This window comes from Lissotriton helveticus, chromosome 6 (assembly GCF_964261635.1).
Source record: "Lissotriton helveticus chromosome 6, aLisHel1.1, whole genome shotgun sequence".
Taxonomy (NCBI): domain Eukaryota; kingdom Metazoa; phylum Chordata; class Amphibia; order Caudata; family Salamandridae; genus Lissotriton; species Lissotriton helveticus.
Window position 1 is genome coordinate 2,083,416,792 of NC_136067.1, and position 12,794 is coordinate 2,083,429,585.

Sequence of the window (12,794 nt, forward strand, 5' to 3'; positions counted from 1 at the left end):
CCCTGCTGTAGTGACCTGCTGCCCTCTTGCCTGGACCTGCATTTTTTTAATCCTGCCCTCCAGAGTGACTTTAAGGGCTAGTTGACTGGCCTCCGGATTAGAATATCAGGGACAGAAAGCTCCAATAACCTTGAACCCAGGACGTGGACTCTGCTATCTGTGAGTCATACCTTGCCAAGTGGTGCCACCCCAGTCCTCAACCCTTGGAAGCAGGCCGTAAGGTGCTCTACAAGCCCATCAGTGGACTCGGCTGAACCGGCACATCTCCTCTTCTGCGCAACACAATACAGTGCCGAACCACTGCATCACCTCTGTTGCAAAAGTTCCCACAGTGGAAAGACTCCACATCAACCTCATAACCCATATTGGACCTGCCACTGTGTGAAGCATCCCCCACACAGGCCCTTGCAATGCAAATCTCCTGTTGATGTCAACCTCGACCACAACGCAGGTTCTTGCATTGCAGCCTCACAACTCCCAAGACCGATGTATCACCTCAATTGCAAGAAACATCCCTGACAACGGACTTGACATCACAAGCCCTCATGAACAGAAACCTTGATGATGATGATGCACGACCTGGCATGGAGGGCAAAACACCAGTCAAATAAATCCAGATCCTTGTGACTGGGGTGAATGTTTGCATTGTTCAGCATTCCATTCATCAATGGTTCCTTTTGCTTTTGTTGCCCTAAGTGGGAAGAGTATGCCCAGGCGTGGGTCCCATGCTCACTGCACCACTGGATTCAACCTAATCTGACTGATGAGGGATGTTGCCGCGAAACCGGTCCTAGGATGCTTGTTTCTGATTCAGGTAAGACCTGACTTGGTAGTATGGGCTTGGACTGTTCCTATAAGGAACAGGGCCAAGACTGATTTGCAAATGGCTGGGTCCAAACTGGAGTGGCGTAGAGAGCAAAAGAACAATGCATTAAACCTAGATACTTGTGACTGGGGATGAATGTTGGGGTTGTTCAGCATTCTGTCCATCAATTGTTCCTTTTACAGGACCTCAAATTTCAGATTTGCAGCTCCTTGTAGCAACACATTGCCTTGTCTTTGCAACGCATCCTTTAAAAGGAACCTGGCAATGCTCCACAACCAGGATTTAAGGTTATTCATTTCAGTGGGTCTAACTGGGTTCCTGTAGCCAGCCCATGCTTCATTGTGGTCTGCCTGAACTTGTGAATTTGTCCAACTCTGCTGTGATCGGCTCCACAGTTGGTCCTTTGTGCTTTTTTACCGCATCTTTTTAAATTGCATATCTCCGTTTCGACTGATTGTTTTTTTGTCATTTTGGTCTTGTTTTATCTATTGAAGAATAATCTAATATTGCAAATATGATGTGGAATCCTTTTGTGGTGTGTTTTAACTGTGTTACTGTATACATTGACCCTAAGTAAAGCCACACTCCTCTGTGCCAAGCTACCAAGGGGTTGAGCACAGGTTAATTTGGTTTTGCTTCTGACTTCACTCTGACAGGGATGGTGGTAATTGCTTGGGTAGAGTTTTACCATTCTCAATATGCTACCCAATTTCTTACACGAACGTAGAGGCCAAACCTACCTAAGAGTGAAAGGAAGAGGGCCAATTGGAATAACTTCATACAAGTGCAATTCCAGCTGTTTCTAATTAAAGCTTAAAAAGAGATTGCATTATGCACTCACAAGGAACCTATTATTGAAGTCTTTACACATACAATTAGGAGACAATATTTTACTTCCTAAGCTTATCCCCCGGACCTAAAGATGGGAAACAGACATTTTTAAATCTGATTTCTTTAAAGTGGGGCATTCTGATATGCAAGGACATCCTAAGTGGCTGTCAGAATACAGATGAAGCTTCAGAGTTATTATGTTTTTAATGTTTTTAAGCATAGCTAGTACACAATTGTAGGTTACCATTTTTCTTGTTTCATTAAAGTGTTGCTGTTTAGTAACAATTTTAATTGACAGAAAATCTGATCATGGCACTAATAGTAGTAACTTTAAATTCACATTTGATGTTTTTAGGGACCCCACTCCATAGTTTATCAATCAATTCATCAATCAAGAATTTCAAAAGCATAGCATGGAGGGTCTCAAGGTGCTGAAAAGAAAACAAGAGATATAATCAAGAGCGATGCAGCAGCATGGGGAGAGCTGGGCAGGTGACCCGCTCAATGGGGTCGCGCTGGGGCATCCATTAACCCCTTCCATGCGCATGACGAGCTGAGCTCGTCATGAGTTGCGCCGCTCGCATGCTCATGACGAGCTCAGCTCGTCATGTAACGTGGCTTTTCGCAAAAAGCCGCACAGCGCGAAAATAGCGGCTGCGCGCATGCGGTTAAGTAGATCGTGGGAGGAGGTAGAGGAGCTAGTAGGCAGCAGAGGGCTAGGCAGGAGATGGGAACTGATGGGTGTCATGCAGGAGTGGCAAGGGAAAAGGAAGGAGAAAGCAGTGAAAATGAGGGAAAGCAAAGAGAAGGCACGCAAAAAAATGGAGGAAAAAGCGAGGGGAAGGCCTACAAAAAAACAGGTGAAAAAGAAAGGAGAAGCAGTGAAAACTAGGGAATGACAATGAGAAGGCAGATAAAACACTTGGGTAAAAGCAAGGGTTAGTGAGATGTAAGCCTACACATTTGTGTACCTTTACACTTGTAAGTTATGAACAGCAAAAGTAGTAAAGTTACTCAAAAGTGTAAGAGTACACTTTCACATTTAGATTTACTCTTGTGTAAGGTTATGTCATCCTGTCTCACATGCTGTGTTTGATAACAGGTTGTTTATGACATGAAACATATAGGTGGCACCTACAAATGAACTATATATATTTTTTTGGGTCCTCATTTACCACCATGGTTTCAAGTGTAGCCGCAGGTGGGAGGACAACATGCTGTCACAGTGTATCATCTGGCAGGGATTGTTTTTCCGTAGGTTGCCGACATCCCTCAGCAATGATGCTTCCTCCAGAGACAAACACCGTAGAAACCAATAAAGTATAATACGACGTGGGTATTGCTGCCATTAGGTACCGGCCAACCAGACAAACCAAGGCCTTTTGCAAGGGGGTTGAGCCACAGATGCAAAATCATTGGACCTGGGAAAAAAAACAAAAAACCTCGGCCAACTCAGTGCTCCCAGACCAACAAATGCCAGAATGCTCTCTTATTCTGATTGCCAGCCCTAGCCAAATCCAGTCTAGACACCTGCAGGACTGAGACGTGCCAATCTTTGAGAGAAGGGGGTGTAGGATCCTTCCACTTTTTACAGATTTCCCTTCTGGCAAGTAAGATGGAGTAAAATAGCAGACTTTTGGCCGGGCTCTGAACCCCATCTATAACCCCAAAGATCACATGGGGGAGCTCTAACACCACAGGGAAGCCCAATGAAACTGTGAGAGTGTTACTTATAGCTTCCCAAAAAGGGGCTAGACAGGGGCATTCGAAAAACATGTGGGCATCCGAGGCGGCAATCAATCCACACATGGCACACGCAACCGGATTTGCTTGTGAGAATTTTGAGAGTCTTTGAGGAGAATAGTATGCTCTATGAAGAGTAAAGAGATGGTTCCTGCGTAACCATGCGGGCTTAACGATGTCCCACAAGACCTTACATGATGCAGTCCACAGATCTTGCACATTGTGGCCTAGAAAAGAAGGACCCAAAAGCGACTCTGGTAACCGATAATCGCCATCCACTTCTTCTTGGATCAGATTGTACCATAGGGAAATCTCCTTCTTGGCTGGGGGTTTGTACACTAGAAAAGATACTACTTGGCTGTGACCACCAAGTGGGAACTTGTTCCCGCGGGAAGGCAGGGAGACGTGGGATTGGGTCCAACTGGCCATTTCATATACTTAAACTTTGAAAAGTTTGGACCAAATGAACTATATATTACCTGTTCTTGCATATTGGAAGCGCAGCTTCAATAGACGCCTCATGTGCTTCCCACATGAAGTGCTGCAATTGATCAACAGCAGCTGGAACTTTTGATGATGATGTGGAGTGCATTATTGTCTGAAACAGAACATATCATTCATAGAGTTAGGTTATAGGCAGCATGCATTATAAATTTACATCCTCCTATAGAGAACACCTGAGCTTTGCAATATCTTTTGATTTGGACAAAAGGACATATAAATATAAAATATTAGAAGAACTAGGTTTGCTGTGCACTGCTGCTGGTTCAGAGGCCAGTGTCATGCACAGTGTGTGCTGTGTGTATTATCTCTTGTTTCTATGTCTTGGAATACCATGATGTGCTACAATACAAAAAGTGTTTTGTGGTTTAAATAGAATATTTCTGCCATCGATCATCACGTTCTAGAAATAGGACAAGACCCCTAATGCTGGCCAACAATGACACAGGCTGAGGGATTCTGGAAACAAGACGAGCTACAGAATTAGCTGGCTTAATTGACAAATGCAAAGTTTAAATGTAATTCCATACGCTTTGCAGAAAAAATTCCCAATGGAAGTATTGTTACGGATTCTCAAATATACAGATTACAACAATCCCCGGTCCTCACCCCCAGGTGTCGCCCTTTTACAATGAAAATGAACTGCGTTCATCATAGCTTCATTCACTTCACTCCTGTGCCCCTCCGCTAAGCATCATTCTCTAACAGTGACCTGCATCCATCATAGCTTCATTCAATTCACTACTGTGCCCCTCTGCTAAGCATCATTCTGTAACAGTGACCTGCATCCATCATAGCTTCATTCACTTCACTCCTGTGCCCCTCTGCTAAGCATCATTCTATAACAGTGACCTGCATCCATCATAGCTTCATTCACTTCACTACTGTGCCCCTCTGCTAAGCATCATTCTGTTACAGTGACCTGCATTCATCATAGCTTCATTCACATCCCTCCTGTGCCCCTCCGCTAAGCATCATTCTGTAACAGTGACCTGCATCCATCATAGATTCATTCACGTCCCTCCTCTGCTCCTCCGCTAAGCATCATTCTATAAGAGTGACCTGCATCCATCATAGCTTCATTCAATTCACTACTGTGCCCCTCTGCTAAGCATCATTCTGTAACAGTGACCTGCATCCATCATAGCTTCATTCACTTCACTCCTGTGCCCCTCTGCTAAGCATCATTCTATAACAGTGACCTGCATCCATTATAGCTTCATTCACTTCACTACTGTGCCCCTCTGCTAAGCCTCATTCTGTTACAGTGACCTGCATTCATCATAGCTTCATTCACATCCCTCCTGTGCCCCTCCGCTAAGCATCATTCTGTAACAGTGACCTGCATCCATCATAGCTTCATTCACGTCCCTCCTCTGCTCCTCCGCTAAGCATCATTCTATAAGAGTGACCTGCATCCATCATAGCTTCATTCACTTGACTCCTGTGCCCCTCTGCTAAGCATCATTCTGTAACAGTGACCTGCATCCATCATAGCTTCATTCACTTCACTCCTGTGCCCCTCTGCTAAGCATCATTCTATAACAGTGACCTGCATCCATCATAGCTTCATTCACTTCACTACTGTGCCCCTCTGCTAAGCATCATTCTGTTACAGTGACCTGCATTCATCATAGCTTCATTCACATCCCTCCTGTGCCCCTCCGCTAAGCATCATTCTGTAACAGTGACCTGCATCCATCATAGATTCATTCACGTCCCTCCTCTGCTCCTCCGCTAAGCATCATTCTATAAGAGTGACCTGCATCCATCATAGCTTCATTCAATTCACTACTGTGCCCCTCTGCTAAGCATCATTCTGTAACAGTGACCTGCATCCATCATAGCTTCATTCACTTCACTCCTGTGCCCCTCTGCTAAGCATCATTCTATAACAGTGACCTGCATCCATTATAGCTTCATTCACTTCACTACTGTGCCCCTCTGCTAAGCCTCATTCTGTTACAGTGACCTGCATTCATCATAGCTTCATTCACATCCCTCCTGTGCCCCTCCGCTAAGCATCATTCTGTAACAGTGACCTGCATCCATCATAGCTTCATTCACGTCCCTCCTCTGCTCCTCCGCTAAGCATCATTCTATAAGAGTGACCTGCATCCATCATAGCTTCATTCACTTCACTCCTGTGCCCCTCTGCTAAGCATCATTCTGTAACAGTGACCTGCATACATCATAGCTTCATTCACTTTACAACGGTGCCCCTCTGCTAAGCCTCATTCTGTTACAGTGACCTGCATTCATCATAGCTTCAGTCACTTCACTCCTGTGCCCCTTCGCTGAGCATCATTCTTTAACAGTGACCTGCATCCATCATAGCTTCATTCAATTCACTACTGTGCCCCTCTGCTAAGCATCATTCTGTAACAGTGACCTGCATCCATCATAGCTTCATTCACTTCACTCCTGTGCCCCTCTGCTAAGCATCATTCTATAACAGTGACCTGCATCCATCATAGCTTCATTCACTTCACTACTGTGCCCCTCTGCTAAGCCTCATTCTGTTACAGTGACCTGCATTCATCATAGCTTCAGTCACTTCACTCCTGTGCCCCTCCGCTGAGCATCATTCTTTAACAGTGACCTGCATCCATCATAGCTTCATTCAATTCACTACTGTGCCCCTCTGCTAAGCATCATTCTGTAACAGTGACCTGCATCCATCATAGCTTCTTTCACTTCACTCCTGTGCCCCTCTGCTAAGCATCATTCTATAACAGTGACCTGCATCCATCATAGCTTCATTCACTTCACTACTGTGCCCCTCCGCTAAGCATCATTCTGTAACAGTGACCTGCATCCATCATAGATTCATTCACGTCCCTCCTCTGCTCCTCCGCTAAGCATCATTCTATAAGAGTGACCTGCATCCATCATAGCTTCATTCAATTCACTACTGTGCCCCTCTGCTAAGCATCATTCTGTAACAGTGACCTGCATCCATCATAGCTTCATTCACTTCACTCCTGTGCCCCTCTGCTAAGCATCATTCTATAACAGTGACCTGCATCCATCATAGCTTCATTCACTTCACTACTGTGCCCCTCTGCTAAGCCTCATTCTGTTACAGTGACCTGCATTCATCATAGCTTCATTCACATCCCTCCTGTGCCCCTCCGCTAGGCATCATTCTGTAACAGTGACCTGCATCCATCATAGCTTCATTCACGTCCCTCCTCTGCTCCTCCGCTAAGCATCATTCTATAAGAGTGACCTGCATCCATCATAGCTTCATTCACTTCACTCCTGTGCCCCTCTGCTAAGCATCATTCTGTAACAGTGACCTGCATACATCATAGCTTCATTCACTTTACAACGGTGCCCCTCTGCTAAGCCTCATTCTGTTACAGTGACCTGCATTCATCATAGCTTCAGTCACTTCACTCCTGTGCCCCTCCGCTGAGCATCATTCTGTAACAGTGACCTGCATCCATCATAGCTTCATTCACTTCACTCCTGTGCTCCTCCGCTAGGCATCATTCTGTAACAGTCCCTGCATCCATCATAGCTTCATTCACGTCACTCCTGTGCCCCTCCACTAAGCATCATTCTGTAACAGTGACCTGCATCCACCATAGCTTCATTCACTTCACTCCTGTGCCCCTCCGCTAAGTATCATTCTGTAACAGTGACCTGCATCCATCATAGCTTCATTCAATTCACTACCGTGCCCCTCTGCTAAGCATCATTCTGTAACAGTGACCTGCATCCATCATAGCTTCATTCACTTCACTCCTGTGCCCCTCTGCTACGCATCATTCTATAACAGTGACCTGCATCCATCATAGCTTCATTCACTTCACTACTGTGCCCCTCTGCTAAGCATCATTCTGTTACAGTGACCTGCATTCATCATAGCTTCATTCACATCCCTCCTGTGCCCCTCCGCTAAGCATCATTCTGTAACAGTGACCTGCATCCATCATAGATTCATTCACGTCCCTCCTCTGCTCCTCCGCTAAGCATCATTCTATAAGAGTGACCTGCATCCATCATAGCTTCATTCAATTCACTACTGTGCCCCTCTGCTAAGCATCATTCTGTAACAGTGACCTGCATCCATCATAGCTTCATTCACTTCACTCCTGTGCCCCTCTGCTAAGCATCATTCTATAACAGTGACCTGCATCCATCATAGCTTCATTCACTTCACTACTGTGCCCCTCTGCTAAGCCTCATTCTGTTACAGTGACCTGCATTCATCATAGCTTCATTCACATCCCTCCTGTGCCCCTCCGCTAAGCATCATTCTGTAACAGTGACCTGCATCCATCATAGCTTCATTCACGTCCCTCCTCTGCTCCTCCGCTAAGCATCATTCTATAAGAGTGACCTGCATCCATCATAGCTTCATTCACTTCACTCCTGTGCCCCTCTGCTAAGCATCATTCTGTAACAGTGACCTGCATACATCATAGCTTCATTCACTTTACAACGGTGCCCCTCTGCTAAGCCTCATTCTGTTACAGTGACCTGCATTCATCATAGCTTCAGTCACTTCACTCCTGTGCCCCTCCGCTGAGCATCATTCTGTAACAGTGACCTGCATCCATCATAGCTTCATTCACTTCACTCCTGTGCTCCTCCGCTAAGCATCATTCTGTAACAGTCCCTGCATCCATCATAGCTTCATTCACGTCACTCCTGTGCCCCTCCACTAAGCATCATTCTGTAACAGTGACCTGCATCCACATAGCTTCATTCACTTCACTCCTGTGCCCCTCCGCTAAGTATCATTCTGTAACAGTGACCTACATCCATCATAGCTTCATTCACTTCACTCCTGTGCCCCTCCGCTAAGTATCATTCTGTAACAGTGACCTACATCCATCATAGCTTCATTCACTTCACTCCTGTGCCCCTCCGCTAAGCATCATTCTGTAACAGTCCCTGCATCCATCATAGCTTCATTCACTTCACTCCTGTGCCCCTCCGCTAAGTATCATTCTGTAACAGTGACCTGCATCCATCATAGCTTCATTCACTTCACTCCTGTGCCCCTCCGCTAAGTATCATTCTGTAACAGTGACCTGCATTCATCATAGCTTCAGTCACGTCACTCCTGTGCCCCTCTGCTAAGCATCATTCTGTAACAGTGACCTGCATCCACCATAGCTTCATTCACTTCACTCCTGTGCCCCTCCACTAAGTATCATTCTGTAAAAGTGACCTACATCCATCATAGCTTCATTCGCGTCACTCCTGTGTCCCTCCACTAAGTATCATTCTGTAACAGTGACCTACATCCATCATAGCTTCATTCACTTCACTCCTGTGCCCCTCCACTAAGCCTCAATCTGTAACAGTGACCTGCATCCATCATAGCTTCATTCACTTCACAACGGTGCCCCTCTGCTAAGCATCATTCTGTAACAGTGAACTGCATCCATCATAGATTCATTCACGTCACTCCTGTGCCCCTCCGCTAAGCCTCAATCTGTAACAGTGACCTGCATCCATCATAGCTTCATTCACTTCACAACGGTGCCCCTCTGCTAAGCATCATTCTGTAACAGTGACCTGCATCCATCATAGCTTCATTCACTTCACAACGGTTCCCCTCTGCTGAGCATCATTCTGTAACAGTGACCTGCATCCATCATAGCTTCAGTCACTTCACTCTTGTGCCCCTCCGCTGAGCATCATTCTGTAACAGTGACCTACATCCATCATAGCTTCATTCACTTCACTCCTGTGCCCCTCCACTAAGCCTCATTCTGTTACAGCGACCTGCATTCATCATAGCTTCAGTCACGTCACTCCTGTGCCCCTCTGCTAAGCATCATTCTGTAACAGTGACCTACATCCATCATAGCTTCATTCACTTCACTCCTGTGCCCCTCCACTAAGCCTCAATCTGTAATAGTGACCTGCATCCATCATAGCTTCATTCACTTCACAACGGTGCCCCTCTGCTAAGCATCATTCTGTAACAGTGACCTGCATCCACCATAGCTTCAGTCACGTCACTCCTGTGCCCCTCCGCTAAGCCTCAATCTGTAACAGTGACCTGCATCCATCATAGCTTCATTCACGTCACTCCTGTGTCCCTCTGCTAAGCATCATTCTGTGGCAGTGAACTGCATCCATCATTGATTCATTCACTTCACTCCTGTGCCCCTCCGCTAAGTATCATTCTGTAACAGTGACCTACATCCACCATAGCTTCAGTCACGTCACTCCTGTGCCCCTCCGCTAAGCATCATTCTGTAACAGTGACCTGCATCCATCATAGCTTCATTCATGTCCCTCCTGTGCCCCTCCGCTGAGCATCATTCTGTAACAGTGACCTGCATCCATCATAGCTTCATTCACTTGACTCCTGTGCCCCTCCGCTGAGAATCATTCTGTAACAGTGACCTGCATCCATCATAGCTTCATGCACGTCACTCCTGTGCCCCTCCGCTGAGCATCATTCTGTAACAGTGACCTGCATCCATCATAGCTTCATTCACTTCACTCTGGTGCCCTCGCCTTTATTTCCTCAAAACAAGTTATCGCTGGGCGTGATTCTTCACCCCTTCATTTTCTTAGACTAGTTACTTGGGCTGGATAGGGTTTCACAGTATAAAAACACTTTTTTTCACACATACCACCAACACATACATACCTGCTATTGCCATCTTTCATCTCACATGAAAATGCAACCTTGTGTCCATTTGCAATAACGTGGTTTGGTGAAAAGGGAAGGAATAATGGGTGACAGGGGAATGACTGAACTAGGTCTGAATGCTGCGCAGAAACTGATTTGCAAGGTGGGTCAGTGTAGTTTACTCCAGTAAATTCAGCTTACATGAGGCAAGGCGAGGTCTCAGTTTCCAATAACTGACTTCACTTCTGACCATTAACTCTGATGGTAACTGGGCCTCATCCGGTTATCTCCCTGTCCTGGACTACAATTTGAGGAATAAAAAATTGCTGTTAAGCGCACTCATGGATTGACCAAGAAGTGAGAACAACACCTTTGGTAATATAACACCAACTAGCTGCAAAGAAAAGAAATCTCTTCTACAGAGGATACTTGAATCTGAAAACATGGGTGGTTATTCAAAAAGTGAATGTTTTATCACTTTAGTAGTACTACAGTAATGCTACTAAAGTGCTGCAAATGTTACTCATAAGCCTGTATGTTAATGGGGAATCCTCCACACATGTAAATTTACTACTTAGTGGAAAATGTGGTAGGGGCAGTGGGAGCTGGTGAAAGATGGGTTGTTTTACTATAAAATAGGTGGGGTTTAGGGAGGGGTTAAAGATGAGTTGGTTTTGTGACGGTTGTGAACCCATCAAACAATTACTCAAGGATTTATGAAGAGCAGCAAATCACCCATGAGTGCCCCACGGTGGTGGAAAAGCTAGGAGATGATGGGAGCAAGAGTGATGCAGCAGAATGGGGAGAGCTAGGCATGGGACTTGCTCAAAGGGGTCGCGATGCAGCTGAAATTACGTAGGTCCTGGGAGAAGGGAGGGGCGCATAGAGAGGGTAGACGAGGTTAGACAAGAGGCTGGAAATAATAGGATGCATGCATGAGCGGCAATGAGAAAGAAGGGAGAAATCTGTGAAAATGGGAAACAAGTTAGGAGAAGCACACAAAAAATTAGTGAAAAAGCAAGGAGAAAGCAGTGGAAAAGCAATGAGAAGGCACACAAAAAACAAGGAGAAAAGCAAGGAGAAGGCAAGCAAACAAGCAAACAATGGCAAAAAAGCAAGGAGAAAGCAGTGAAAACGAGGAAAAAGCAATGAGAAGGCTCTTAAAAACTGGTGGAAAAGCATGGAGATAGCAGCGAGTACAGGGGACAACAAGAAGAAGGCGCTCAAACAATGGAAGGAAAAGCAAGGAGAAGACTGGAGCAAGAGCAATGCAGCAGCACAGGAAGAGCTCCCCCATTGGCCCTGCTCAATGGGGGCACACTGCAGCCTCCAGTAAGAAGTCCTAGGAGGAGGGAGAGGAAAAGAAGAGGAAACGTTGGGAAGGACTAGGCAGGAAATTACATGCAAGAGTTACAAGAGGAAAAAGGGAAAAACAAGGATAAGGCACACAAAAGCACTGGACAAAGCAAGGAAAAAGCAAAAAGAAATGAGGGGAAAGCAAGGAGGAAGGCACACAAAACATGACAGAAAAGGAAAGGAGAAGGCACTGAAAATTAGGGGAAAGTGAGGAGAATGAACACGAAAAAAGTCAGAAGAAGCAAGAAGAAGGCACACAAAAAAAATACTAACCAAATGCAAGAAGAAGGAACTCAAAACATGGAGGAAAATGCAATGAGAAAGCAGTGAAAGCGAGGGAAAAGCAAGGAGAAGGCACACAAAAAATGACAGTGGAAGCAGGGAGAAAGAGTCGAAATTGAGAGCGAAGGGAGAAGGCACTCAAAAAAGGGAGAAAAAGCATTGAGAAAACAGTGCAAATGAGAGAAAATCAAGAAGAATGCACACAGAAAATGGGGTAAAAGCAAGGAAAAAGCTGTGAAAATGAGGAAAAGAAAGAAGAAGGCACGCCAAAACAATGGGGGGAAAGCAAGGCGAAATCTGTGAGAACAAGTGAAAAGCAAGGAGAAGGCATTAAAAAATTGGGGGATAAAGCAAGAAAAAGACAGGCACAAGAGTGAAGCATAGGGAGACCTTGGCTTGGGTCATGCTATTTGGGGTTTTGCTGCAGCCTCCATTATATAGGTCCTAGGAGGAGGGAGGGGCTCTGGAAGACACTAGGTGGGGCTAGGTGGGAGGAGGCAAATACCAGGCGGCTTGCAGGAGTGGCAATGAGGGAAAAAGCAAGGAGAAAGCAGTGGAAATGAGGGAATAGAGAGGAGAAGGCACACAAAAAAAAGAGTGGAAGCGAAGGAGCAGGCACACAGGAAACGGGGGGAAAGCAAGGAT

General features: G+C 45.6%; 1 protein-coding gene across 1 annotated transcript in view; it reads right to left on the bottom strand.

Moving 5' to 3' along the window:
* LOC144764024 (protein leg1a-like) overlaps positions 1-12,794 on the bottom strand; it is an 84,717-nt gene that overhangs the window by 29,371 nt on the left and 42,552 nt on the right. The window contains exon 4 of the mRNA XM_078650154.1: positions 3,880-3,998. Coding sequence (XP_078506280.1) covers positions 3,880-3,998 — 119 coding nt within the window. The remainder of the gene's footprint in view (positions 1-3,879; positions 3,999-12,794) is intronic.